This window comes from Penicillium odoratum (genome assembly GCF_028828045.1).
Source record: "Penicillium odoratum strain IBT 22623 chromosome Unknown utg000005l_segment0_segment0, whole genome shotgun sequence".
Lineage (NCBI taxonomy): Eukaryota > Fungi > Ascomycota > Eurotiomycetes > Eurotiales > Aspergillaceae > Penicillium > Penicillium odoratum.
The window spans coordinates 3,949,670-3,977,610 of NW_026643147.1; the positions used below are offsets into that span (position 1 = coordinate 3,949,670).

The window sequence follows — 27,941 nt, forward strand, 5'->3', positions numbered from 1 at the left end:
ACTTGTAATGTTGCTTGTTAGCGTAATGGTCATCTTTGTTCTCTCTGGATTGGCCTCTCACGTTATAGTGTATCTACCTATTACCTACCATGAAATCTGATATGAAGTTGAAATTCCGAAATATAAATGACCTTTACTTTTATATAGCTCACGATGTTTTACGAGTTCAGGCGAGATGATTCCGCACATGCATGTCATACATAGGAATCGCATGAAACATCCACAATGCAGGAGACGGAGAATAAAAAACCTAGAATTGAGATAGATTATGATACGTTTTGTTTCTTGCAAGTAATAGCTGTAGTAATTACAAGTGTAGAAGTAGTACAGAAGACAGAGTATAGAGTATAGAGTAGAGTAGAGTAGAGTAGAGTAGAGTAGAGTAGAGTAGAGTAGAGTAAAGTAAAGTAATCTTTAAACCTAAAACGGCAGGAGGTAAATAGAATGCCTGAGGCGACAAACATCATTTTGTCGCGACCCGCATTTGTGTTGTTTTAATCTCATCTTTCACTTCCCCCGCATTTTGTTTATTGTTATATACTTTTATTTCTCACCTTCGTTGCTGAGGGATGCGATTCCAAATTCCCTGCCTGTATTGAGATTTAAGGTCTTGTTTCCGCTGATTGTGGCCGCATCGATCGCCGCAAAGCTCCGAAACGCGTCCGCCATGGCCAACGCTGGCTACACGTCGCCGTTCCCCACGTCCCACGATACCATCGGACAGTCGACACTGGCGACACCTCTGTTCATGCCTTCCTCACCACCTCGGCACCAGTCTAGTCCAACACCCCCAAGTCCCATCTCCGAGCGTTTCGAGCCCGAACATGAATATGATGACCACAATGATGACCACGAGCACAAGCACGACACAGAAAACGAGGATGAATTACAGAACGTCTCGCGCCCTTCAACGCCAGGAAGTCTGAGTAGATCGGATTTAGATGCGCGCCTCGCTGAATACACTCTGGACTTTGGCCAATTTCCCAGCGGTCACTTTGCAGATGGGGAAGAGATGCCGCTTCCGGATCTGAAGTACGAGGAGGAGGATAGACTTTCTGACGTGGGTGGTCCGGAGGACTTCACGGCAAATATGGAGAAATATTTGATGGGCGAAGGCATGTCGAGTACGCGCAAAGTTCGTATTAATGAGACAGGCGTGGAGGCCGGATCCGTGTTGCGATCTTCTTTACGATCAAGACAGCCAGCTGTCGAAGAGGAGCAAGACTTGGGGGAATACAGCGAGTTTGGGCCACCAGTGGATATGTCTACTCCGTCACATATGTTGCACAGGACCAGTGCCCTCGCCAGAGACTCGACTCACCTTGATGATATCGATGAGGAGGATTCCAACGACGGACTACCAAGTCCGGGATCCCCGTCATCTCGTAAGATGTCAATTGCATCGAGAGATGATGTGCTAGATCGAGAAGAGCGTTTACAAGAACGTATCGCGCAATTAGAAGAGGAGGCTCAAGATCGAGATGACCAGCTTCTCAAAAATCGCAATCGTTTATTGGAGGCAGCCTCGGCCGGTGAACAAATTCGGCATCTTCAGCTAGAGCTCCAGCGCAAGAACGATCAGATCGAAGAGATGGGGTCCAAAGAAAGCGATATGACAAAGCTGCGCGAGCAGATTCAGTCAATGCAAAATCAGGCTGAGGAGCATCACGTCTTTCAGCAGTCTATTCCGAAAGTTCCGGACTTTGGTCCGATTGAACAGCAGATTCGTGCCATGCAGCAAAAACTTCAGAATCAGGACTCGCAGAGCTCCTTGGATACGGAGCGACTAGAGACAATCTCCCACCTACGGCAACAACTCAATCTTGCCCAGGAGCAAGTGAAGAAACGTGACGCCACCTTGGATGAGACACTTGCACGGTTGAGAGAGGTCACCCATGCCAAGGAAGTACAACTTCGAGAAAAGAATGCGGAGATCGACCGCATCAAGTCAGAGCTTGACAACCAGGCTCTGGAGAATGAGAGACTGGATACCGAACTAGATCGTGTGAATGCTGATTACCAAGCTCTCGAGAATCGACTCACCAGCCTTGAAACCAAGAACCTGCCTCTGGAGGAGAGGAATCAATCCCTGGAGGCCGATCTTTCTCGTGCCCAGTCTCAGGTGGAAGCTCAAGAGACTGCCCTAAAAGCTGTTGCTGCGGACCTGCCTATGAGCAGTCGCAGTACTTACAGTGAAATCTTGGACCTGATCAAGGATCTGGGTCCTCCTGAATCTGAACTGGATCCTGGATCTCCCATGCAGGCTAAATTCCCAGTGAATACAGATGTTCCCAATCTGGGAGACGAAATTTCTAGAATCCAGCAAGAGCTCCAGGACGCCACAGCGGCCCAGAAAGCCGCAGAGGTTGAAGCTAACCGCCTCCGAGAACAATCAATTGAAACGCAGAACCTCATTAAAACCATTGAATCCGAGAACCTCCGTCTTGCCACCAGAGTTGAAGAGCTGACTACGACGCTCAACAAGACACAACATGACCTAACTCGGACACGAGAAGAGCATGCTGAATCTCTTGAAACCATCGCTCGCCTGCAAGAGGATGCAATTGGCCAGCCTCCCAGCCCACCTCCATCTCCACCAAAATCTCATGGCGCCAGCAGCGAGCAACCAAACACTTCCGATGTGGCTGCCTTGGAAGAATCCCACCAAGCGCAGATCAAAAGCCTCCAGACAGCTCACTCTACGGCTATTTCAACCCTCCGCTCCTCACACGCTGAGTCCATGCGCAAGATCCGTAATCTTCTTACGGCTGCTGAAGAACGCGAAGCTAATCTTCGTGTCGATCTTACTGCCTTGCGCACCTCCGTATCCAGCCAAGAATCCCAAATCCGCAAATCCTTCAAAGCAGAAATCAGACATCTGGAAGCGGTTATCGCCGCCAAGGATGAAACTGCAGCTGCTATTGACCAGCGTATAGCCTTATCGGTTGATAAGCGAGAACGGGAGTGGGAGCGTCGCGTGGACCTCCTTCTCAAGGAGCGTGATCGCATGGCCAAAGCATTGATGATGTACTGGGGAGAGAAGGAGATGGGTCCTGGGCCAGGTGTTCTGGCGGAAGGGAAGAGCCACCGTCGCCGTGATGGAGACAAGGAGACGAAGCAAGGCCAGGCATATCGGTACAAGTATACGAAGAGCCGGTCTAAGAGTGGAGAAAGCAAGGTCTAAGTTGAATTTTTTTTTCCAAGGACAGATCGGTCATTTGATTTGTCCTGCTTGTGTATTAGCTATTGCATTCTGAGGTTCTAATTCTTGGGTTGGCGTATTGGTTTGAATGTACAAGGAATCTCTACAGCCGTCTCTTTCTCATTTATTTATATCAAACTCTAATTTGGATATCAAATTTGGAACATCTATCGTATACTTTGACCCATTGGTTCTGACGCCATGAACATTCTATCACATGTCATGTGATTTGTTCACCCCATCGCCATGTTTCTCGCGTTCACGTGACCTAAGGGGAATCGCATGGCAACAACATCACTTTTCTTCCCCCATATTCTCCTGCTGTACTCTACTTCCGCACTCTGTTGGGCTCTAATCCCACTGAGCTCGTGGGAATCAAATAGCAGAATGGAAACCCCCGCAGAGCCCCCATTCCACACCTCAATGTTCATTGTTCAACCTCCGGCTGAACAAGGTTCAGATGCCGAGGACGGCGAGGAATCACAACCTGAGGGCCCATCCCAGCCAGAAGTCGAGTCTAGGGAGTACTTCCTCGAGCCTCCGCCGGAGGGCACCTATGAAAGTCAAGAGATACTACTTGCATCTGTCCGAAAACACGCGGTTTCCAAAGGCTACACCATAACTATCCAAAGATCCAAACCAAACATAAGTCTCTACATTGGCTGTGATAGAGGAGGCCACCAGAGGCTGAGTGTTAAATCTTCGGCATCACCCGGCGTGAAACGTCGACATAAACAGTCCAGAAAATGTGGCTGTCCATTTCAGGTGTATTGCAAAAAGAACTACAAACAGACTACTTGGGATTTGACGATCAGAAATCCTGTTCACAATCATCCTGCTGAGGAGGATATGACGGTACATCCTTCTGCTCGTCGGCTTACTCCGGAGCAGCGGAGGCACATTAAGCATTTGGATATGATTGGGGTTAAGCCGAAAGATATTTTGACTTTCTTGAAGTTGGAGAGTCCACATGCGCTGCTGATACCGAGGGATATCTACAATGAAGTTTCTAGGTGGAAGAAACGTGAGAAGGATGCACAGGAGGCGCTTTCTACACAACAAAATGATACACCGCAGCAGGTTCTGCCACAGGAAGTCCCGTCCCAGCATGCTCTGCTAGAGTCGGTCCCATTCCAACAGGCTCTGTCGCCGCAGGTTCCGCCGCAGCAGCCTTTGTCTGGAGGCCAGGTGGGGCCGTTAGTCTCTCACACATAGTTTTAAGTTCTGAGCCTGGGTCTTGGCACATTATGTGTATTTTGATGCTTTACGTGGCATATTATCAGCCATCAAAAATAGAGGTTTCACTCTACAGCTGCATTATTCTTTGGTGGTTCTTGAGTCTAAAATGTAGGCTCATTCACTAGGATTCGGGTGACTTTAGAGTCTAAGTATCTCCAAGCTCCAAATGCAGTAAGCTAAAAACTTGTTTAGGTAGAAATTTTCGTAAAATTGGGATAACAATGAATTTAGACTCGACGATATGGTACAAAAACATTCAGCTTTCAAGTGCAGACAAAGAAAGAAAAGTAGGTCTTATAATACAAAAGTTCCCATCGGAAATATCAGGGAAGAACGTTATTGAGGCTAGGAAATCGTATTAAATGCAGCGAACGCCCTTTGTATCCCTACCCAGGGCCTTTGCAAGGCTTGAAGTCGAATGAGGCAGGGACTAGACAGAAGTAACGCATAAAGAGTCCGCGTTGGTCTTCTCCGTTCTCCAATTCTTCGTCACCGAATTTCTCTTGATCTTCCTATGCCTGTTGATCATAAGCCTCGTCCGCCTCGTCGTCAGTCTCGTCCTCAACTCCAGTCGTCATATTATTCACTCTCCTCGTCTTCGCTCTTACTCTCGTCGTCGTCGTAATCACTAGGATGCTTTCCCTCGATAAGATCAAGTACCTTGTGAAGTTAGTCGAAAACCATTTCATCCTGCGAGATGTCTAGCAGCTCTTTCAGCTTTGGCCAGAGTGCTTCAGAATTACCCACATCCTATCTGATCGCCTGTCGTTCATCCTGTGTCATAGCACACACGATTTGCCACATTGCATTCTTGAAGCTGGTGTCCCATTGAAAGTTCATTCTCACCTGGCGGGCCAATTCACTATTTGTTGAAAGACAAATTGATTTCCCGATCTTTCGCAGTACAGAAAGGCCATTGTAGCGTGTCTTGGGATTGGTGACTGGACCACACTGAGCTGCGATGCTCTCGATTATTGATGTAATGCGGGTAACGACCTCGAATGACATATCGTATTGTTTGGATCCACTAATTCCGCGAGTATTGTTGATCAGGTGCCATACTATTGTGGAGTAATGGTCGAAAGAGAGAACACGATTGCGTGCTGCTTCATTGATTGCGCACACCTCATCAACCACCATTTTGGCGATGTCAGGGTGGGCGTGCATTGCTTTGGTCAAAATTTTGATGATCGCTTTCTGATCCAGGTCACTTTCCACCATCAGTTGGACTTGCTTCAGGTCGAGTGCCTTCGTAACGTTGGAGTCATCAGCGCTATTCGCGCGTGCGCGCTTGGTAGGGTTGGTTTCAGCCATGGCTGCAAATGAGAGTGGTTGAAGAATTGAAGATAGAATCTCAAATCGCGTTGGAATGGAATAGAAAGACAACGCATACTGCGAGGGGGGAAATTGGTTATTTCGCCCTATGAATCACTTTCACTTCTACACATACCCTCCGACCATCTTTTGGTGCGAAATAGTGAATCTTATTTACACACCCATTTCCAAAGTGGGGCGATCATCACATGTAAGGTAATATTGTATGAATTATATTGCAACTATCAAGGATATCTAACAATGACAAAAGTCGCACGCTATTAACCAAAAGACCATTCCTAGGAATCAAATAAAATCCCAATAAATCAATGACCAAGTTTCCCCAAAATCCAAAATCTGACCAGCAGACATGTCAAGTTCAACTAGTAAAAGCTCAAACTAGTCCGATTAGCTCCCCGATAAGTCATCCCGTCAATAACGTTACGCGTCGACTCAGGCGTCCCAGCACCAGCAACCATCCGCCTATCATCAACCGAAGCACGGGATGTAGCACTTGACTCAAGGATGCAGCTCAACGGCCCACTCGGGCCTCCATGCGTGTTACTGCGCGGCCGGCGGGTACTGGGGTAGATGACTTCAACATCATTTCTGCGCGGGGCAGCCATGACCTGGTTGGGGTCAAAAGTTTGGAGACTACCCCAGCGGGCTGGGGCGTTGTACTGTTGGTACTGGCTTTGTGTGTGGCGGGGAGGGTGGTCGAATTGATATGTTGTGCTGCGGACCGGGGGCATGCCGGATGTCTGACGGGAGTTTGGGCGTCTGGTGGGATCGACGTGGAGGGGGTGGAGGGAGGAGTTTGGTCTGCAGGAGAGGGAGTATCTTCGGTTGTTGGGTTGGGATGGCATTGGGCCGGGCATATAGTTTGGGTGGTGGGGATGGTGGATGGAGATGTGGGTTGGAGCGAAACTGGCTGTTGCTGTTTGAGAACGGCGGACTTTGACTGGCTCGGGCATTTGAACTACTACTTCTGGAGCGTCGGCAGAGTTCATTGTCATTGTTCGAGAGTGTTCTGGTCTTTTGGGTGTCCTTTCGGTGGGTGTGTTGTTTGTCTGGGTGGCTTCGCTGGATGCCGTTATGGGTTGCTCTGGCTTGCTTCTGGGGAATGCTGTCACGACTTGTTTCTCCACATCTGATGCAGCGTTTGGGTCTGCTAGTGCACGAATCTGGGGGTCCGATGACAGAGGAAGCGAAAGCCCAAATGTCTTCGGGAAGAACCGTTTCAAGGAGGATAGAGATGACTTCCCCCGTTTATGAGCTGCGTATTGCTTAGGAATTGCTGGCACTTCAGGAACAGAAAATCCTGAGAGGAGATTTCCAGATTCGCTGATTGTCTGGGACGTCATGACAGTCGATGTTCGTGAGATAGGAAAGAAGTCGCTGGACAACGTTTGTGCCCCAGGGGAGGTACGAGGTAGACTGTCGTCTGGTGATATAGTTGTACCTGAAGTGATTTCACCATATTCTGAGCCCGGGTCAGTGTTGACTCGGAGTTGTGGCCGCAGGCGAACAGGGGCTGGGTGTCGGATACTTGGATGACATCGGACTTTGTTGGCTAGCGGATCCACGAACCAATCTTCGCCAGCTTTGCCATCATGCTGGCGACAGAGATTGAGGATCTCATTTCTGAGGGTTTCGTCGCTATCCCAGCTGTTACCCGAAAAAACGCTGCCGTCTTTCACTGTCAGCTGGCGTCGGTAGATGCCAACGATAGAAACGTCGTATGGCCGATCACATAGTTCCCTCGCGCAATACATGGTGCACACGGTGGCTCTGCAATTTTCATATTAATTCGAGGCCCTGGAGGGAAATCTGTTTCACTTACAGTGATATGACCGACACGATAACAGTAGCCCGGTGAAATGCACAGCTGGCACCTACGCGCCAGAACGTCGCATGTGTTCCTTCGGGTAGGCAGTACACTTGTTGAGCAGCGACTACCAGTCCAGAGACACTGGTAGCCAGCCACATCATAAGATCCAATCTCAACACATAGGTGCAGATATTATGCAAAACCGTTTTTTGCTCTCCAAACCCTCCAATATTGTTGTATTGCCAGGCGACCAGGCTTTGGAGCGAAATCAAAGGGATCGAAAGGATAGACTGCAGTTGAATCAGTATCAATGACTGACGTATGGACAAATATCTGTTGAACATACCGACACCAGAGCCAGGATCAGGCTTGTAGTCATCTTTGAGTCAACTGTTGCATTGCCGTAGAGAAATAGCACCAAGACCATTTGAAGAACCGACTCAAGAATCAAACAATATATAGCGGCGAATATGACCAATTTCGTCCACGTTCCCTCCTTGCGCGGTGTTGGCGAAAATCCAGAAGCCATAATGAAGTCTCCCAAGCTGCTCAACAGCCTTATCAGTATACCAGGTCTACTGGATTAAATAAGTCGTGTCGAGAAGATGCGCGGTAGAAACACGTCAAACAGTCGTGCAATCCAGGCGCGACCAGACTATTTCATCAAGTGAGTGACAAGAGGATGAGCAGCAGCATTAGACTAAAAAGGGAATCAAATGGAGCGACATTAGCCCAATGGCGCGTCGACGCGTAAAGAGTGTGGAGGGGTGGAATGTGCCTCCCGAAGGGCCGGTATGGAAAGAGTCCTAGCCATGACCATCAGGCTCATTTGATTTGGAACAAGTAATTAATCTGCGGATCGACTGGAATGTTGTTGTAGGAGTCCCCTCCTGTCATCCAATCCAGTGACAGGGTGGTTCTGGAGGACACGGTTGATGACCCCATCCCTGCAGATCGAGAGTATTCGACGTCAGTTCGTGTAAGGCCCTTTGTGAAAATCTCCGAGACTTTCCAAATTCCAGGGAAGTGTCAAATTTCCGAATTAATTGAGGCAGTGTTGCTCATCGAGGGAGTTAAGGGTGTAATTGGTGTTGTGGTAGACTGTAGGGAGCACTATCCCTCGATGACGCGGATCAACTTAGAACTACATGAACTTCCTCCTTTTTACTTTAACAGCCACACGTAAAGATTCAATGTTGGGATATTAATTAATCGATCATTGCCATGATGATAACGAGTTGCTATTGATTATATTCTGTGGTGATCTTTGAAAATCCCACGTGAACGGAGGGGTACTCCTGCCGACTGCGAGGGAGATGAAGCATCCAGGAGCCTCATACTTGACCACTTTGGCCCGCACATAAACTCGTCTTGTCTCTAATATGGTATGTAAACTATTGCTTTTCATTTAATGGATGATCTGTTTAACTAGACTAGCCAGAAATAACAGGTTTCAAGTAAAGGGAGAAACTTAGTGAAACTGGGCTATAACGACCTATTAACAATGGACATCCGGGTGGACGAGTGGCAAACTCTCCCATCAGGCGCGATATGCGACTAACCAAGTTGCCCGGGACTTGGAACGGAGACTTCAATCGTCACTGGGGAACACCAACTCAGAGCAGACCCTCCAAAAAGCGCTCAACAAAGCTTCAGCAGGAGTCCCTCTCGATTGATGTTGTTGGTTTTTTGTCAATATTTTCACAAGCATGATGTACTGCCTGAATCAAAATATCAAGTCGGATTTATATCAAATTCCTCGTGAGGGGGGGGGGGGGGGATCATGGTGGGTGAACAGAGGTGATGCAAATGAGGCTATTCACAATGTACCTTCCAACTGTTCGGTGAGATTGGGCACAAATGATACATCCCATGTTCAATTCCAGCTCTCGTCAAAGTTGTTCATTTCTTGTTGGGTTGACTCCGTCTTGACATACTGATCAACCGCGAAACTCATGCTTAGCCTGGCCTCGCACCTTGTCAATACGAACCATATACATATACATATGTCCACCCTCATCATTTGGATCTGGGTTATCCGTACGGTCTTTCCCGTTGTAATTGACGAAATATCTCGATTCTTACCTCCCAAAGTCGGACACGTTGGATACATCGCCGGCAGTGCTATTTGTTTCAAGAGCGTGACCTGTGGCGTGAAGACCATAATATGACTGGTTCCATAAACAGCCACCCATAAATTACCCTCAGCACTGCCACGGTCAACAAGAATTCACATCACTTTGTACAAGGAGATACGCACTCTAGAACTATCCCATCTGGTTTCCCACTTGTCCCGTGAAAATCAACAAGAGTTCGTGGATTCGAAATACCCCCAGTCCCGAGATCAAAGTCCAGTGCGGTTATTTTCTGGCCAACGGAATCATTCAGGGACACTACACGTGTAAGCTAAGCCACTGCTACGTCGCCATGCAACCAAGAACAGGGGTTCATACTTGTCCGATTATCCGGGCTCCATTTTACTCCATTCCCGCAGATAATTCCCTCAGCCAGCATCAAGTGTCATATCTCCACAAACGACCCTTCGCCCCATAATCGATAGGCAACCTTCCAGGGGAAAGAGCGGTGGCTGTAAGATCAGTTTCCGCTAACCAGAAGCGTCCGGCTGCATCAACACCACCGTCATTAAACCGGCGCTGGCTCCGCTCGGCGGACGGAATGATCTCACAAGCCACATCTAATTTCCCGGTCTGCTCATCTAGGAAACAGATGCCTTGGTGGTATGCGACGATGTAGCCGGGCTTGTTTTCGCGAAATGCGGCAACGGTTACGCTGTCTGACAGTGGAAGAATCCGGGCTGGACCACTGGCTTTTCCTGTGTTGGGATTGACTGGGAGGATGTATAGTTCGACTGGGGAAGAGAGGCAGTCGAACCAGTGGAGGGTTGAATCACTTGCTCGATATATTACGCCTTCGCCGAGGATCATGCGGCCCTTTGGGGTGAAATAGCAGGCCGGGCCTGTGCTCAGGGTCTCTATTGGATCGCCCATTGTGGTTCCTGGATTTAGTGGATTTGAGGCTGATTTTTAGTCGCTTGGTGCCGCTTGTTGAAAGGGGAATTACGCCGTGTGTCCCTTGAGGTGGAGATGAATTCCCCTCACTGGTGGGGCAAACTCGGAAAACGAGGCGCATCGTTATCATCTGAGGCTTTGATTCGCCATTTTCTGCATTTGGACAGTATTTTTGTGGAAAACCCTGATTTCTTGACTAACATTGAAATCCGAAATTCTTGGTAATCTCTGAGTAAAACCGATCAGTGTTTCCGAGTCATGAATGTTAGTACTTTGGACTAGTGTCTCATGAAAATTTGATCCGCGGCAGTCCAAGGTTTGGGTTAGTCCCCATGGAAGATATTCTGGAATCACTTTTTTATCGACACGTATCAAACTTGGGAGAGTGGCTAACTTCGCCCATTTTCATCCCAAGGTTCCAATCATCTTAGCTACTCCATGCCAAGACAAGAGCTTGTACGGAGTACTCCTTCCCCGTACAGAGTATTGTTCTGCTTATGAGGTCAGGGTTTCCCGTCCCTTGTCCCTGCCAAGAGAACGTGTAAATTTTTTAAAATTTGTACTCCAGCATCACCATGCATAAGGGTCCAATACCGGTTTCAATCTTGGCATAGAAAATGATGGCAGCGGGCCGGGTGTGGGACGGAGGGTCCCTTTAGTCTAGACTATTGATCCAAGCTCCGTGGAAACAAAAGGTGCACTTTTCCGACCTGGGAAATTTGGAAATACCAAGCCCTACCGGCAGATTAACGTGGGGTCCGAACCGGTAAGGGTCCGTCCTCTGAGTTTGCTGGAATCCACTAGACTCAACTGATTTAGGAATGGGCGAGCGAGCCTTGCGAGTACCTGGAGGAAGTTGAGGTGAATAAACAATACAGAGTAAGTGGTAATTATTAAATGTTTATTGTAAAAAGATACATTTCAAAATTTCAGCTTGTGAGACTGTGCCACACTCCGCACATATGTCTGCCACTAACAAAACAGACTAGAAAACGACTGTCTAAGCGATGGGCAAACGTTGTGATGATCCGGTTGGTGCCGGTTGTACCGGCTGAAATCCTTTGTTAGATTCATGATGTTGATTGGTGTCCCTGGCAAACTAGCGCCCGCACTAAAGTAAGAAGCCCACCCTCGCTTGTATTGTTTGCCTTAAATCTCCCAGCTGAAAAAAAAAATCTAAAAAAAAAAGAGAAAATCAGAGAAAATATCTGATCTTGGCCTCAGATGAAATTTTACAAAAGAAATATACTTATCCGAGATCCGTAGAAATTAACTTAGAGGGCATTATGCTTGAAGGGAAAGATTGTCTACAGATATAGTGGGGCTTTATCGGAGATTAGGATTGGCTAGAGAATTAGTTATCTTGCATTGGGTATCCATGTCCGGGACCCTGAGCGGAGAGGGTCTGGCGAATCCGATGCGGCTCTGAACCTCATTGTGCTGAGGTCCTTGGTCGGTTCGGCTTTTTTGTCTACTTCTTTATGTGACGTGGAAATGTTTGCCGTTTCTTTTTTTTTACTTGAGTAAGCTGCCAAGCTTCCTCCTTCTGTACTATTAGATACTGAATTGGTAGGAGTTAGGACTCACATTTATTTCTCAAGACGAGGCTCCAGGAATAAAATGAACCAGTTCTTTTAATACGCTAAGCATAACTATGTGGAGAAGGGCCAAAAATCAGGAACCCGAATGTAACTAATGGTCAGATATGACTCCATACGTTAGCCGAGACCAGGCAGGACCAGGCAGCTAGTACAAATTAGTATATTGAAGACGGTGATTTCCGTACCAAATCCGTAAGGTAATGTTGCCTGAAATAGGAGAGATTAGTATGGAACTCTTCCTTTTAATCCTAATGTTCCTGTTTCCCTCTATCTAGGCTTTTACATCTTTCCACTCTCTTTCCTTGAGTGTAGCCCCAGCAGACGGTTGTCTGCGTCCTTTCGTTCGTTGAACTTTGGCAAATAGCCATATACATTCATTTATTATTACCAGGCTGCTTCTTTAAGCCAGGTTTACCCCTTGTTCAGATTTATAATGGTTGGAATGAAGGTTTTCGCCGCCGTATCGGCGGCGCTGTCCACATTTGTGTCGGCTTCTTTTGCCTTGGATGTGGAGCTCAAGTCCAATCTCGCGATCTACTGGGTACGCCACCTAGTCTTGTCGTGCTTTTCTGGATCATACTCTAATTCTTTCTATACAGGGTCAAGGCTACAACCAGTCCCGGTTGAGCCATTTCTGCCAAGAGACCTCGTTGGATATCATCAACTTGGGCTTCATCAACACCTTCCCCAAGAAAGTTGGGGATTGGCCGGGCTCTAACTTTGGCAATCAATGCGATGGAGTGGAATATAAAGACTCTCTTCTTCTGTCAGGATGTCACCAGATTTGGGAGGACATTCCTACCTGCAAGGCTATGGGAAAGACTGTTCTACTCTCCCTTGGTGGAGGTGGTGCCGACTTGACTGGGAATATGGACCATGACACTGCCGTGTGGTTTGCGGATTTTCTGTGGTACTCATTCGGTCCTTATAATGCCTCTGCCGTCGCACAGGGTTTCCCTCGTCCGTTCCAAAACGCTACTGTCGATGGTTTCGACTTTGATGTCGAGACTAATGGCGGTTACGGTAAGCTCCCATATCCTCGACCATGACTGCTCTTAGCTAACGACAATAGGATATACTTCTATGATCAACCGCTTCCGCTCGCATTATGCTGCCTATCCTCAACAGAAATACTACATTTCTGGCGCACCTCAATGTCTTGATCCCGATGCCCAGCTCGACTATGCCATCAAGCATGCCCCCTTTGACTTCATTTGGGTTCAATTCTATAACACCGCAGCATGCTCTGCCCTGTCCTACTGGGACGCTGTACCTGGCTTCAACTTCGACAGTTGGGTTGGTACTGTTCTGGCCAGTGCCAATCCTTATGCTAAGCTCTACATTGGACTGCCTGCAGACCCTAGCAGCGATTACTACCTCACGCAGGATCAGGTTTCCACCCTGGTTGAGAAATATATGCTCGCATATCCTGATACCTTTGGTGGTATCATGTTGTGGGAAGCTACTACGTCTGACAACAATAAAAACTCCTATGGGTTGACTTATGCTGAGCAGATGAAGGAAGTCCTTTACTACTTTGCTCCTCCTCCTCCCCCTCCTACGCCGTCGACGACTATTGTCACTGTGACACCAATTCCGGGTCATAGCTCGACTGCGTTGCCCTCTAGCTCTGCTACTTCGTGTAGCTCTGCTACTCCCTCTGGACCTTCTACTCCTTCTGGGCCTGCTACTCCTTCTGGGCCTGCTACTCCTTCTGGGCCTGCTACTCCTTCTGGGCCTGCTACTCCCTCTGGACCTGCTACTCCTTCTGGACCTGCTGCTCCTTCTGGGCCTGCTACTCCTTCTGGGCCTGCTACTCCTTCTGGGCCTGCTACTCCCTCTGGACCTACTTCTCCCTCTGGATCTGCTGTCCCCTCAGGGTCTGCTACCCAGTCCAGCCCTGCTACTCCTTCCGGGTCTGTGATCCCCTCCGGCTCTGTGACTCCTTCGAGCGCCGCTACTCCCTCTGGCTCTGCTGCTCCCTCTGGCTCTGCTGCTCCTTCTGGCTCTATTGCTCCTTCCGGATCTGTAAGCCCGTCAAGCCCTGCTACTCCCTCCGGCTCCGTGATCCCCTCCGGATCCGTGACTCCTTCTAGCGCCGCTACTCCCTCTGGCTCTGTTGCTCCCTCTGGCTCTGCTGCTCCCTCTGGCTCTGCTGCTCCCTCTGGCTCTGCTGCTCCCTCTGGCTCTGCTGCTCCCTCTGGCTCTGCTGCTCCCTCTGGCTCTGCTGCTCCCTCTGGCTCTGCTGCTCCCTCTGGCTCTGCTGCTCCCTCTGGCTCTGCTGCTCCCTCTGGCTCTGCTGCTCCCTCTGGCTCTGCTGCTCCCTCTGGCTCTGCTACCCACTCTAGCTCCGTGGCCCACTCTAGCAAGCCAATCTTTAGCCCGACTGCTTCCCCCAGCCCCATTGTGTCTCACTCAACCCAGTCAGGCTCCAAGCATTCTTCCACTGCAATCCCCGTTTCGGTTCCAACCTCCTCCCCGTCTGTTGGACCGTCTGGCTCCGCTGCTCCTTCTGAACATGCGAGCTCGTCTGTGAAGCCTTCAGATTCTGGAAGTGCGTCTCTGCCTGTGACCACTGTCACCGTGGGCCCCTCTTCGGGTCTCCCTAGCTCTGGTGCCTCTAGTGCTTCTTCTGGTGCTACTCAGTCTAGCTCTGGTGTTTCTGGTGCTTCTTCAAGTGCTGGTGCCTCCGCTGGTGCTACTCAGTCTAGCTCTGGTGCCCCTGGTGCCTCCTCTGGCGCGTTCACTTCCAGCGTTAGTGCCTCTGGTTCTTCCGCTGGTGCCTCTAGTGCTCCTCCCCAGGTCACTACCTCCACAATCTTGATCACTCGGACAAGCACCGTCACTGAGTGCCCCGCCACTGTTACCAACTGCCCGGCCCGTGATCGCACTACTTACTTGACTACCGAGACTGCCGTTGTTGGAACCACAGTCTTCACTATTACTGAAGGTGCCCAGCCTACTGCGACTGGATCTCCGTCAGGCCAGAGCGAGGGCAGTGGTAATGGCTCCACTGAGCAAATGACCACCTCTACTGCTTTCATTACACGCACCTCAACAGTTACCGCTTGTCCCTCCTCCGTGAAGGATTGCCCCGCAACTGAAAAATCCACCTATGTCACTACCGAGACGATTGTAGACTACACCACTATCTGCCCGGTGACTGCTGCTGAAGCCACTCAAACTACAAGCTCGAGTGCTTCATCCTACACCGGAGCCAGCACTACTGGATCTACCGGAGCCGGTGTGCCTCAACCAAGTGGTGCTGGTGCCATCACTGCCTCTCCTTCAGTGACCGCGGCTCCAACTTCTTCCCCAGAGACGATCACAACTGTCATTGTTACTTCGTACACGGATATCTGTCCTACTGGTTTCACTACCATCTGGACCACAATCACCACATATGTTTGCCCTGAAACTGCAGCCACCGCTACCGCCACCAACCCTCCGTCAGGGGCTGCTACCACTACTGCTACCGTTCCTGAGGGCTGGCACACCACTGTGACTGTCTGCACTCACTGTGCCGCGACTCCCACAACTGTGACTCTGACTTTGCCCAACCCCACCGAGACTGCTTCCACTGAGACAACTTCGATCTCGGGTGTCTCTGCTGGACAGAGTAAGGGATCTAGCCCTAGCGGCGCGTCATACACTGTCCCTACTGCTGTCGGTGCCGTTGAGACAACCACTTCAGTGTCAGGCTCAGGCGCCTCCGCTGGTCAAGGACAAGGTCAGGGATCCAGCGCAAGTGGTATGCCTCGGCCTCCGGTCAGTGGGTCCGTTGGTGTAGTTCCTGGCCACTCGGTCTCCACAGCTCTGACCTCGGGGGTTGCGGCTCTTCGTACCTCCAGTCAGACTCCGTCTTTTGTCTTCCATCCCGCAACCACCAGCACTGTCTCCGGTAGCTCGGCAACCGGTAGTGTCGCACCTCAAAGTGCTGCCCCGGCGTATAATGCCGCTGGTTCGCGCTCGGATATGTTTAATTTCTTCGGCGTGGCCTTAGCCGTCGTCTTGTCCGCGATTCTGATGTAGGATCGTAGCATCTCTACATGCCACTTGCAAGCTGGAGTTCCTATTCTTACCATGTCATATTACGATTTATCCATTTCTTTCTTCACCTGATCTCTGTCCTATCGGGCTATACCCCTGGGCTTTTGAGTGATTTATATTACCTCTTTCTACTTTGATATCAAGATCTTCCTAATGTCCTGTACAGTAGCATAAAATTGTCCTACCAAGCAAATTTATCAATCAGTTACTCCAATTCTATTTTCTGCTCTAAGCTCGGGCACATATTCAGTAGCAGTTAACATCAGGATGAAATCAAAGTTCTGGTTATGCAAAGTCTATTTGTGACAACCAAAGACTCCGTGCCCAACCACAGATGTGCAGTTGGATTCGCCGATAAGATTGTGGTTTCGATAAGCCATTTTTATCGATAACATATATGTCCCGTGATTTTCTCTGTAAGGCGGTGAACGGCCCAAAGTGTGGGCGAAGTGGATCCTATCATCTGACCAATGAAACGTGACAACCAAGGGCTCCAGGAGGGCTAACCCAAGCGGAAGATCATGTGACGCACAACCCACATCCACCTGCAATATTCACGCTCCTAAAAGAGTCTTTCTTCTCCGACGACCAACGACAACCCGTTCCCTTGAGCCCATTCACGACGCCATCAAGATGACTGTTCGCAACCAGGGTGCGTACATTCTCGCAATCGCCATTCGATCCTCGCCATCCCCAATTCTAACGAAATTCATACAGGTCTCGCCTCTTCGCGGAGCAAGTCTCGCAAGGCTCACTTCCAAGCCCCCTCCAGCGAGCGCCGCATTCGCATGTCCGCTCCTCTCTCCGCCGAGCTGAAGAAGAAGTACAACGTACGTTCACCTGCCGAATTGAATTTGATCTGGTCGAGTTGGAGGGCTTCGAAAAAAAAGCACAAATCCGACATTCAAATCGCCAATGCCAGTTTTGAACCAAGGGAAACAGCAAATCTAACACAGTTATGTTTTACAGGTTCGCGCTGTTCCCCTCCGCGTTAACGACACCGTCACCATTGCCCGTGGTTCCCAGAAGGGCCGTGAGGGCAAGATCACCTCCGTCTACCGTCTGAAGTACGTCGTTCACGTTGAGCGTGTCGTCCGCGAGAAGACCAACGGCCAGTCCGTCCCCATCGGTCTGTCCGCCTCCAACCTGGTTATCACCAACCTGCACATCGACAAGGACCGTGAGGCTCTCCTTGCCCGCATTGCCAAGGGTCGTGAGGCCGTCCAGAACAAGGCTTAAGGGATATCTCTTACGTATGAGGGAGGGTCTAGGTTCATATTGCAATGGTGGTATAACGGCGCGGGTGTGTTGATATTGAAGGACTCTACATAAAAAAGAGGCCCAACTTACCATTTTCTGGATCAACGTTTCTGAAACCAGGCGCATTGCGATGACTGCCAAATGAAAAATATTCTTTTTTCTTCCATTTTCCACCTGGATTTTTTCCCATGGGCTGTTTTTTTCTATGGGGCAGGTCTCTTGCATTTCTTGCCAGTCTTGGTATTCTCCGGGCTAGTGTAAGACATCGAAGGGACTTGACATTGCATTATTCGACATGATGTCTACGAAGAACAGGCGTTAGGGAATCTTGGAGTACACTCACTTGTGTCTTAGGCACAATGACAGGTTCTTCCTTCCACATGCTTTTCTACACCTCGTGAAACTCTCCGTGCCAGCCACCCTTGAACCCTTGGAATGGCCATGTCGTAAATCTGCAGTAGCTGTAAATCAAAGTAAGCCTCGGTAGTTTGGGGACCTATCCAGTAATGACTAGTGCGAATGCTAGCCCGGCCTGATCCCTTTGATAAGGGACGATCAGTGTCAATGTGCAAATACATAGTAGGGAGGCAGTACCGGCTTCGGCATTGGATCCTTTCAATGGTGAGTACGTTGAACGAAGACCTCAGTTGATCAATGACATATTGACATAGTGCCTAGGTAGCATTCAAGGTACCGGTGGACCTCTTGATGTTTAAACGTACCTACATAGTAATAATCCAGATTTCCAGCCCGGCGGTCCTAGTATACCACAACAGTGGGCATGAACATTGGTCTAAACTTATGGGTCGCAACGTAGCATAATAATTTACCTACATCTACCTAGGTACCCAAAACATTATCGAGTGCTATTGCAAGAGTACTTGCGTATGTACCACTCACCTCCACTCCTCACAATGCCTAATGTTGGTTATTTTGCTACTGATTGTTGGAGAAGAGAGTGCCGCGCCAAGACGTTGGAGCCCCGAAGGATTAGGTAGTAGCACTTTAAGGTCATTAAAAATTTTCAGAAAATATTAATAACTCGATTCACCACAGTGCTGGGGGGGTGTTTCGAATTTCAAAATCGATGGATTGATCACAGGTATCTTCAAATTGCTGGTTGGGCGTTGATTGTGATACAGTGATAAATTTCCCCTACTCTGCCACAAGCGCATATATGTTTCCGCATTATAGGGCCGCACCCACCACATGCATAAATAGGAAAACCCATATATGTATTCCTTCTGACTGGAGAAGTAATAATAATGGCCGCTAGTAAATCTGCAACGCATAAGCAGTAACATTGTCTCGTGTCCACTGGATACCACTATGTGCACAGAACTGGAGCTTGACATATAATCACGCCCTCTATGCCGCATGCCGCATGACCTTAACAGGGTATGAAGTTGACAGTTCTACTAACACAGTGATATTTCAAGATTGTTTATAGAAGCCTAGTGGTATTACCCATGAATCAAGTCTTAAGGAAATTGAATCATGCCTTGTCAAGAAGTTCGGCTGAAGCCATATTCTGATGAGGGTCGAGACTCAAGGAGCTAAAAATCGCTTACGCTAAAATTAGGAGATCCACTATCAAGGACCCGTTCCCGCGAGGGCTTTTCACTATTTAACTGATGAAAACGAATTATTTATCCTACGCCACGGAACAAAACGATGATATATCAGTGAATTTACTCCCATAACGAGTAGAGGCGGAGGTGAGCGAAAAGTATGCCTAAAAAGTGTTCCTATGTTGGAGAGGTAGGGTTCAAAGATTTGAAGTGGATCTTTTCATCAACGTGACCAATGAGACTTTCTTGTACGGAGAATCAGCAGACAAGCGGAGTCCTGGATTAAGATCAGCAATGACTATTTAGATAATCACCAGATCTCCATAACTCCGAAGGTCAAGGTATGCAAGCCCTATGAATTTAAAATTCCAATGACAAAAAGTGAATGATTGGTGTCAAGAGACTAATGCGATTGGAAATGATTCAAATCCAGACGGTGATGGTCACAAGCATCTCCGGTGCTAAGATCCCATTATCCATGGATGAGCTCTAAGTGCCGATAGCACCTTACGATTGGGTTCTGGGCAAGGATTTTGAGGACATATATCTTCTTGTATAGACCCCCACTGAGCCAAGACTGAAGCTATATACATTGAGCCCTCACTAACTTAGAGTCTAGGCATGATGCTGTCAAGCCTGTCTCTTGAGGATACTATGAGGTAAATAATTCAGACTGAGCTGCTGAAGACGCAAAAACCAAACCTAGAGTATGCATTCCATATGGGTTTTCTATTTCACCGCTGTAAGGTGTATTCAACTATGTTCTGACAATTATCCAAGGCACATTTCACAAGGAATACATAAGATTCCGAGCGTCCAATAAGAAATGCAAGACATTCGGACACATGAAAATACTATAGATAGGCTGTATACTTCGGTTCCCCGCATTACACAGCGGACCTCGGCTGCGGGGAACAGATGATCGACAGTATTAAACGCTTCAACGCTCCTTTATTCTTACTTTCGCTTACCTTGAAGCCTTCGGAATGTCTGCTCCACCTCTAAGAGGCATTCGAGTAATCGAGCTAGCGGGTCTCGCACCAGGTTGACCGCCCAAAACTACATTCCAAACGCCAAACGCTAACACCCCCAGGTCCCTTCGCCGGTCTCCTCCTAGCCGACTACGGCGCCTCAGTCCTCCGCATCGACCGACCCAAAGCCATAAGCGCGGACCTACTAACCCGACACAAATCCTCAATAACCCTCGACCTCCAAGACCCAAGGTCCCGCGATGTCCTCCTACGCCTCCTCACAGCGACCGACGTGTTAATCGACCCCTTCCGCCCAGGCGTCCTCGAACGACTCGGCCTATCCCCAACAGAAGTCCTCCTGAAACAGAATCCGCGCCTCATCGTCGCACGAATGACCGGCTTCCGACGTGACGGGAAATACAAAGACATGGCCGGCCACGACATAAACTACATCGCCGTCTCAGGCGTACTATCCATGCTAGGACGATCAGGAGACAAACCCTTCGCACCAGGCAACATCCTCGGTGATTTCGCCGGCGGCGGCGCAATGTGTTTCCTGGGCATTATCCTAGCCCTAATAGCGCGTACAGGAACAGGTCGGGGACAGGTAGTCGAAGCGAACATGGTAGATGGATCCGCATACCTAGCTACCTTCCCGCGCCTTGCGCGCAAAACAGCAGCATGGGACGGGCCTCGCGGAGAGAATCTGCTTGATGGTGGATGTCCCTACTACGATACATATGAAACGAAGGATGGGAAGTACTTTGCGGTTGGCGCATTGGAGCCGCAGTTTTATGCGGCGTTGCTGCGTGGATTGGGACTTGATTCGAAGACGATTCCTGCACGAGAGGATAGGGGTAATTGGGGTGCTTTAAGGGAATTGTTTACGGACCGGTTTAGAGAGAAGAATAGGGCGGAGTGGGAGGCTGTTTTTGATGGTACGGATGCCTGTGCGACTCCTGTCTTGGAGGTGGATGAGCTTGAGGCGGCAGGGTATGATCAGCGGCCTGCGGTTCATTTGACTAAAACCCCCGCATACCCGGTTATAGCAGATGAGGGTGGGTGGGTTAGTGGGGGGTTGATGGCTGGGGATGGGGGTGAGGAGACACTCCGGGGGTGGATGGGATGGGAGCCGAACAAGGATTTCCTGGTTCGAAAGGATGGTGCAATCGTCTCCGTAGATGGCAGGGCTAAGTTGTGAGACATGATTCGCTGGGGAGATCCTTTCACTGGGGAAATCTCTGCATAATTCGACTACATTGTTAGATGTTCCTATTAAAACGTTTCCTTTTCCTTTTCCTTTAGGAGATATGTATCACCACTAAATACGGTAGTGATCGTCATTCATTGGTTTCAAGGCGTATCATGGCCAATTGTACCTGAGCCCTTCTTACTCAATGCGTCACCAGGAACGCAACACCACTTTGCCTTTTTTCCTTTGTAATGGAATTGTGGAAGTGCTGAAACGCATTGACGTCATGACTAACAAATTTAGCTCCACCGAGTACTACCTTCCGAGAGAGCTGTGGCGCAGTCCGTATTTTTTGGTTAAAGGTTCCGTAAATTACAACCCAGCCCTGTAGGGAAAAAGACCTTGGCCAATCGAGGATAGTAAAGTAGTATGCGACAATTTCCTAATAGTCCGAATACAGACATCCTGGCCACATCGTCTCCCCAGGCTTTAAAGTTGGCAAATACCATTTCCTGTTTACTAAAAGTGCACATATGGGCCTGGAAGATTAGGCCATTTCGGTCTATTATACCCCGTGCGATTGATAAAACCACAGCTCTTAAATGAGGTCAGTATAATGCTCTCCTCTTAGATAGATCAGTCGAGAATTAATATGTGATGCGTTCTGTATATAGGGAAACTATACCCCGCATTATGAACTGGCCGCATTGATCACCGTCGGCAAGATTGTAACGTTCTGACAACGGCACGGACTACTTAAGATATTAATATATAGAAAGCTTGACATTCCTTTGGAGGAAGAAATTGGTCCCGCGATAAGCATAATTCCAACTTCAGCATGGCGCGCTCGGCAGTCCCCACGCAAATGATCGTCCTTCCCATCCAGGAGACATCTCCACGAAGGCAGGCCAGGTTTGGTCTCGGATTGTAGATGGTTAAGAGAGATGGGTAGGTTATCACCGTCTTTATTAGGAACGTCATTTGAAGAAAAGACAGGTGCACTTCCACATCGGTAAGATCGGACAAAGATAGTTCGAGATAATCTACACCAGCACTGTGCTCTCCTCGTCTCGCCTGATTGGCAGCAGAGTATCCAAAACCTGGTTTCTCTAGGCGTCTAGCGTAGAATTGACCATGCACCATGCCATGATCTCGGATTTCTCGCCAAATCCCAGGAATTTGGGGCACGGGGCTCCGGTGAGCGGAACCGCTATCTGTTTAACCCCTGACCCCGCAAGTGGTCGCTGTGGACGAGTGTTGTTTCTAAGTTGCCGGGATGCTTGAGGATGGGGAGCCAGTCGACGGGAACCTTTCATATTCTCTAAGTGGGATGGGAGACCACCATACGAAGCACTTTCGACGAGCGATTGGAAATTTCGGTATGGCTATGTTGCTTTTACTCATTCACGGTCTCGCCTTGAAATACAATCATGATTTGATCCTATTCGCATCTGGTTCTTGGTAATTCTGGGAGCAATTTCCCGTTGAAGGTGAAAACCGGTTCTTCCGACCGTGGAGTCAGCTTCCAAGGTAAACCAGGAACCGCTAGGGGATATCCGGTTAGTTGGATTATGCCAACATGCAATAGTTGAGAAAAGTATATTGCTTTTTCTAGATAGTAAGATTCTTTGTACCCCGAGCTCCGTAGCTTCTTATCTATGATAGAAATGAAAGAGTCATGGTTACAGATGAATAAAAAACTGGAATGTAATTTTCAATTACAGGAAGTTACCAGCCTCAGTGGCTGAGTGTTAAGTACTCCACCTGCTAACTTTGGCTACGAGAGTACTTCAAGCCCGTCGTGTTCCGTCATATCGGCCAATCACATTACTTGGAACCCTCAAAGTCTCTTTTTCCCCCCTCCCCTACCTCTCATCTTCCCCTTATACAAAGGTCCAGCTAAGCTGTGCTTACATTTTATTCTATTTTGGCGAAGATCACATATTCACCAACACTTTTGCAAGTCCAAGGTACCAATTGGGTAGACGAAACTGGCCGCGTGTGCGCCTCCAGCCGATATCCACACCCCAAACTCTTCCAATTCTCTCTGCCATTACAATTTCCATCGTTTCTGGCCATTGAATATTTTCCAGTTGACTAGCACGCTGGGAAACTTAAATCCGTCAATCACCAGCCTCCGCCTGAAAGTACTCACTAGCCGGATAGTGTGGCTGCAGCAAGTGGGCGCTGAAACCCGCAGATTGCTTGACCCCGTCAGCCGCGCGCATCGGAGGCCCAGCGCACGTCTTCCTGCCTGAAAGTGGCCTGCGCGATTACTCTGTTCACCCTCTCCACTCCAACCCCCCCCGCCACGGCATTTTCCTACCGGGTGAACAACCTGAATTCACCTCAGATCTTACACCAGGTGAAAGGTCTGCTCCATACACCCAACATGACCGAATTTCGAGTGCCCATGCACCAAGGTCCCCCTCCCCGGAAACCTATACACAACGCCCAACATGGCTTCCCTTATCAGCCTTACGACGCTCCTCGAAACCTTGCGCCTCATTCGGCTATGCCCTTAAACAACCACAGCCGCACTCGCACCACTTCCTCTAACGTGCTCCCCTACGGATCAGCCTCCCACCAACATTATCATCAGGCGCCCCCAGGCATGCCCCTCCATGCTATGCCTCCCCCGGCCGGTTTCCCACCTTCACGGCGGCTTTCCAGCACCACTACATCGACTACCTCAACCGGAAATCACATGCCGCACACAGACCCGAATATTCGGCGGAGCGCCTCCAACCGTTCAGCGAGTTCGCAACTAGGCTATGTGGCTCTCATGCGGCGACAAAAAGCAACCGTCTGGTGCGATCGGGCGCAATCCGAAGACGCTCGAATGCGCGAGGCAGCGCTGCGGGACAAGAGAAGAGCGTATCTTGAGGTCCATGGCGCAGGCGCTGGCCGTTCAGGCGGTTCTAGCGGCAAAATTCGACACGGAGGCAAAGCGGGGCTGGATTTCTCGCCATCTAATTTGGTTAGCGCCAAAGTACCTGTTCGACTCAGTGCAAACGAGATAGGCGACGCCGACGACGACGCTAGCAGCGAGGGTGGTATCATTCACCGCAGGACTGGCAGTGGTCGCAGCTCACTTGGAAGTAACCGATACCCCAGTGGCTACCAGCGGCAACAGGGTACTATGGGAAGCAATAGCACACCTCCCAATGAGAAGACTGATCTACCGGATGTCTCTGAAAACACCCCTGCTGAGATTCAGGAAGAGGAGAAGAGCCGATTGTCATCACTTGTCAAGGATGATGCTGCAACGACACATAGCAGTGAACAGGACGACATGGTTGGTGATATGGAGGCCCCCAGTGCAGCTGTTGCGGCAACCCAAAAGATCCACAAGGCCGATGAGCTACGGCGACGAGGTAGTGTCGATGAGCGGACTACTTCCATGACCAACGTGCGACTCTTCGTGGCCAACCCTGATCTTAGTGATTAGAATGACTGAGACGTCCTTGGCCAATTACGCAGCGTCTTTTATAATCTGTTGGCTGTTCCTTTTTCCTTCTCCTTTCTTTTTTGATGATCTCCAAGTGACCTCTTTTTTTACTACCGTCTACAACGCTGCACATAATACCTCCTTGACACTATTTGTATAGCTGCACTCGAGCCTTGATGGTTCAAGTGTTGCAACTCATGTCAATATCCCCGCCTCAATGTTCTCTGGTGCTTGCAATCCCAGCATCCACATGAGAATTGTGGAACGGCTACCTGCTTGCTCCTTTTACTTTGCATCCGGTATTCTCCGGCTTTCATTATTCATTATAGCTCCAATCTGATCAGAGAAATTAATTGTAACCCTAATGTTTTATGCCTTTCTTTTGTACATTCGCACAATAACATCATTTATAGTTTCAATTGCGCAAAGTATCATATTTTGCCAAGTTCCGCACCGATCTTGGAAACATCTTAAGAAATCTGAAGGTTATTTCTGCGTTTACTGACATTTAAGAGTCTTACAATCCCGAATACGGTAGATAACCAAATTGGGCACTATACGTTCACTGTCACGTGCCTTATCGGACGCGAACGCGGGTTGATTGAAACGCGCTCATTGTCAACCCGCCAGTCCACGCCCCTTCCGAAAGGAGCATCACACCGACCAGCCCACACCACATTCTTTCAAGATTCTTTGTGTCAGATTATTGACTGTGAGATTATAAGTTTTCCTCAAGCCACGTTCAGTTTCAACTGGGACATCGGTTGAAATTGTAGGGCACACGATAAGCAGGCATGATGGACTCTCCAAAGATGAGCCTGTCCCCGTTGCCGCCGCCCTCCTTTGCATCGCCAGCCTCCAGCCCCCGCAAACGATCAATCCATGAAGTGGAAGGTACCGCACTGCCTTCCGTTGGCCCCAAGCGGGTTTTGACCAGTTTTACCGAGAACGATCAAGAGAACCATGATCCAACGTCCGGCCCGCAAAAAGATCAAACGGAGTTGCATGATAAGGACACTGTTACCATACGTCAATCACCACAGGTGGTGATTCCTGTCAAGGGGCCTGATCAGTCGCCTGTTGCCCGAACTGTTGAAACTACACTTATCCCGTCGAACCATGTTGGAGAGTCAAATCAAGGATCCCCTATAAAGACTGATGTGGCGGCTGCAAAAAAGCGCAAGCTATCACCAGCGAGCAAGGAGGTTAAGGAGCGGCAACGTTTTGAAGAGAAGGCCAAGAGAGAAGAAGAAAAACGTTTGAAGGACGAGGAGAAGAAGAAACGTGATGCAGAGCGGGAAGAGGAGAAGCGCTTGAAGGAAGACGAAAAGAAGAAACGGGAAGCTGAACGAGAAGAGAAGAAAAAGGCCAGAGAAGAGGAGAAGGTTGCTAAGGAGGTTGCTAAAGAGGATGAGAAGCGACGCAAAGAAGAGGCCAAGGAGGACGAAAAGCGGAAAAAGGAGGAGGCGAAGCTCAAGAAGGAGAGGGTATGATATATGAGCCTTATTATCTTCCGGCTTTGTGGGTATCATTAACTTGGCTACCAGGCACAACCAAAACTCAATTCGTTCTTCACGAAGCCACAAGTACCTGCTTCACCTGCAAAGGCAATCTCGTCACCAAGCAAAGCTGCACCTGTCAATGCTCCAACCACAATCCCTCAACCACCCCAGTCCGACTACGTTAAGGATTTTCCAGATTTCTTTTTACAGTCTCATACTATTCTTGCACCTTCACATCGTTTTGAGCGTGATGCGCAAGCTCTGACACACATTCGGAATACGCTTGACGCGTCCTTGGGTCCCCTCAACGGCAGCTTTGAACTTCAGCCATTCCGCCCTTCCGAAATCTTTAATCTTATTTCATATCAAAGACGGTGCGGTCGTCAAGCTCATTCGGTCAAGGAAATATTGCAAAGAATGCAGATGCTCAATAATGCGGGCAACCCGCCAGATGGCGTTTCGGCATCGGCAAAATCCGACCTGAGCCAGATTCCCATGAAGTCACTCAAGTTCGGCGAGGATGTTCGGCCGGCTTATCAAGGAACATTTACTCGCGCCGTCCCAAAAGCATCAGCGTACAAAGTCTCCCGCAATCCATACCGTCGTGAGCTACCAGAAACCAATTACGACTATGACTCGGAGGCCGAATGGGAAGAACCCGAAGAGGGCGAAGACCTAGATTCCGAGGAGGAGGAAGAAGCCAGTGACGACGGCGAGGATGACATGGACGAATTCCTGGATGACGAGGATGACGCATTGAAGGAAAATAAGCGAAGATTGATCGTGGGTGAACTTGAACCTGTCTGCACTGGGATTCGCTGGGCAACGGATGGCGTCGACGAAGAACTCAAAGGGTACCGGCAGGAAACCATCTCCGATGCCATTCAGTTCCCTATCGACCCATTTTCTACTGCATACTGGCAGAAGCCTCATGCGACCGAACAGGCGCCCAAAATTCGGGCAACCCAGAAAGGTGGCCTTGACGTGTTCCGGGTGCAACCCGGTAGTGATGCAGCTGTTGTCAAAACCCTCCCGCCGCCACCGACCTTCAAAGCGAAGCGCCCTTTCCCGCCTGAACACCTGTCTGAATTTAAAGAGGTGGTTGAGGGCAGTGATTTGAGTAAGATTGGAGTTGTTGAAATTCTGAAGAAACGGTACGTAGTATCTTGACTTTCCTTTTTCTCAATGATTCCTCATGCTAATCCTATGTTAGCTTCCCCAAGGTTTCAAAAGACACCTTGAAGGCCACGCTGGACCAAGTTGCGGTACGAGTAGGTCAAAAAGAAGTGGACAAGAAATGGGTCTGTCGGTGACCTTTTATGCACGATTAGATGTTTTGTTTTACTCTGCATTTATTATGGCTTGGCGTTTGGGTAATGATGTACTGAAGCATTTCCGTCATGTCTTCTTATGAGTAAGCACAAACTAAATTCTATTTCTGAGATGTATTTTTTGTTCGTCTATGATTGAGACTTTTCTTGCCTTCAAATGTTTTCTTAACATACCACAGGTGGTACCCCATTAATATACCAAAGAGGATCAGTCTTTCTGTTATATGACTTATAGTGTATTACCAGTATTTTTCTCTCTCTCTCTGTGATCATGGAAAAAAATGACATTTTCCACTACTGGTCACGGACAGCAAAAAGCTGACTCCGCTTGGCAAGGAGGGTGACGAGCGAATCAAATACCTTGTTAAGAGTGTCCACCTCACTCCTGCATGCATTG

General features: G+C 48.9%; 10 protein-coding genes across 10 annotated transcripts; 7 read left to right on the forward strand and 3 right to left on the reverse strand.

Moving 5' to 3' along the window:
- Nucleotides 1-667: 667 nt before the first annotated feature.
- Nucleotides 668-3,184, forward strand: N7520_007019 (putative spindle pole body associated protein SnaD; the record flags this gene model as incomplete). The annotated part of the gene is made up of 1 exon (XM_057140953.1): nt 668-3,184. The coding sequence occupies one exon, from the start codon at nt 668-670 to the stop codon at nt 3,182-3,184; it is 2,517 nt and encodes an 838-aa protein (XP_056994959.1).
- A 405-nt stretch (nt 3,185-3,589) lies between these two features.
- N7520_007020 (uncharacterized protein) lies at nt 3,590-4,417 on the forward strand (the record flags this gene model as incomplete). The annotated part of the gene is made up of 1 exon (XM_057140954.1): nt 3,590-4,417. One exon carries the CDS (start codon nt 3,590-3,592, stop codon nt 4,415-4,417), a length of 828 nt encoding a protein of 275 aa, XP_056994960.1.
- Nucleotides 4,418-5,020: 603 nt separating this feature from the next.
- Nucleotides 5,021-5,755, reverse strand: N7520_007021 (uncharacterized protein; the record flags this gene model as incomplete). Its single annotated transcript, XM_057140955.1, has 3 exons — nt 5,021-5,101; nt 5,123-5,191; nt 5,234-5,755. 3 exons carry the CDS (start codon nt 5,753-5,755, stop codon nt 5,021-5,023), a joined length of 672 nt encoding a protein of 223 aa, XP_056994961.1.
- Nucleotides 5,756-6,138: 383 nt separating this feature from the next.
- On the reverse strand, nt 6,139-8,130 carry N7520_007022 (uncharacterized protein; the record flags this gene model as incomplete). The annotated part of the gene is made up of 3 exons (XM_057140956.1): nt 6,139-7,546; nt 7,599-7,876; nt 7,933-8,130. The coding sequence occupies 3 exons, from the start codon at nt 8,128-8,130 to the stop codon at nt 6,139-6,141; spliced, it is 1,884 nt and encodes a 627-aa protein (XP_056994962.1).
- Nucleotides 8,131-10,099: 1,969 nt separating this feature from the next.
- Nucleotides 10,100-10,594, reverse strand: N7520_007023 (uncharacterized protein; the record flags this gene model as incomplete). Its single annotated transcript, XM_057140957.1, has 1 exon — nt 10,100-10,594. One exon carries the CDS (start codon nt 10,592-10,594, stop codon nt 10,100-10,102), a length of 495 nt encoding a protein of 164 aa, XP_056994963.1.
- A 2,055-nt stretch (nt 10,595-12,649) lies between these two features.
- chiA1 (class III chitinase ChiA1) lies at nt 12,650-16,248 on the forward strand (the record flags this gene model as incomplete). Its single annotated transcript, XM_057140958.1, has 3 exons — nt 12,650-12,757; nt 12,816-13,239; nt 13,289-16,248. The coding sequence occupies 3 exons, from the start codon at nt 12,650-12,652 to the stop codon at nt 16,246-16,248; spliced, it is 3,492 nt and encodes a 1,163-aa protein (XP_056994964.1).
- Nucleotides 16,249-16,899: 651 nt separating this feature from the next.
- N7520_007025 (60S ribosomal protein uL24) lies at nt 16,900-17,505 on the forward strand (the record flags this gene model as incomplete). The annotated part of the gene is made up of 3 exons (XM_057140959.1): nt 16,900-16,918; nt 16,984-17,096; nt 17,236-17,505. The coding sequence occupies 3 exons, from the start codon at nt 16,900-16,902 to the stop codon at nt 17,503-17,505; spliced, it is 402 nt and encodes a 133-aa protein (XP_056994965.1).
- Nucleotides 17,506-20,083: 2,578 nt separating this feature from the next.
- On the forward strand, nt 20,084-21,269 carry N7520_007026 (CaiB/BaiF CoA transferase family protein; the record flags this gene model as incomplete). Its single annotated transcript, XM_057140960.1, has 2 exons — nt 20,084-20,141; nt 20,191-21,269. The coding sequence occupies 2 exons, from the start codon at nt 20,084-20,086 to the stop codon at nt 21,267-21,269; spliced, it is 1,137 nt and encodes a 378-aa protein (XP_056994966.1).
- Nucleotides 21,270-23,652: 2,383 nt separating this feature from the next.
- Nucleotides 23,653-24,711, forward strand: N7520_007027 (uncharacterized protein; the record flags this gene model as incomplete). The annotated part of the gene is made up of 1 exon (XM_057140961.1): nt 23,653-24,711. The coding sequence occupies one exon, from the start codon at nt 23,653-23,655 to the stop codon at nt 24,709-24,711; it is 1,059 nt and encodes a 352-aa protein (XP_056994967.1).
- Nucleotides 24,712-25,505: 794 nt separating this feature from the next.
- On the forward strand, nt 25,506-27,526 carry N7520_007028 (putative chromatin assembly factor 1 subunit A; the record flags this gene model as incomplete). Its single annotated transcript, XM_057140962.1, has 3 exons — nt 25,506-26,198; nt 26,259-27,367; nt 27,427-27,526. 3 exons carry the CDS (start codon nt 25,506-25,508, stop codon nt 27,524-27,526), a joined length of 1,902 nt encoding a protein of 633 aa, XP_056994968.1.
- Nucleotides 27,527-27,941: the final 415 nt, after the last annotated feature.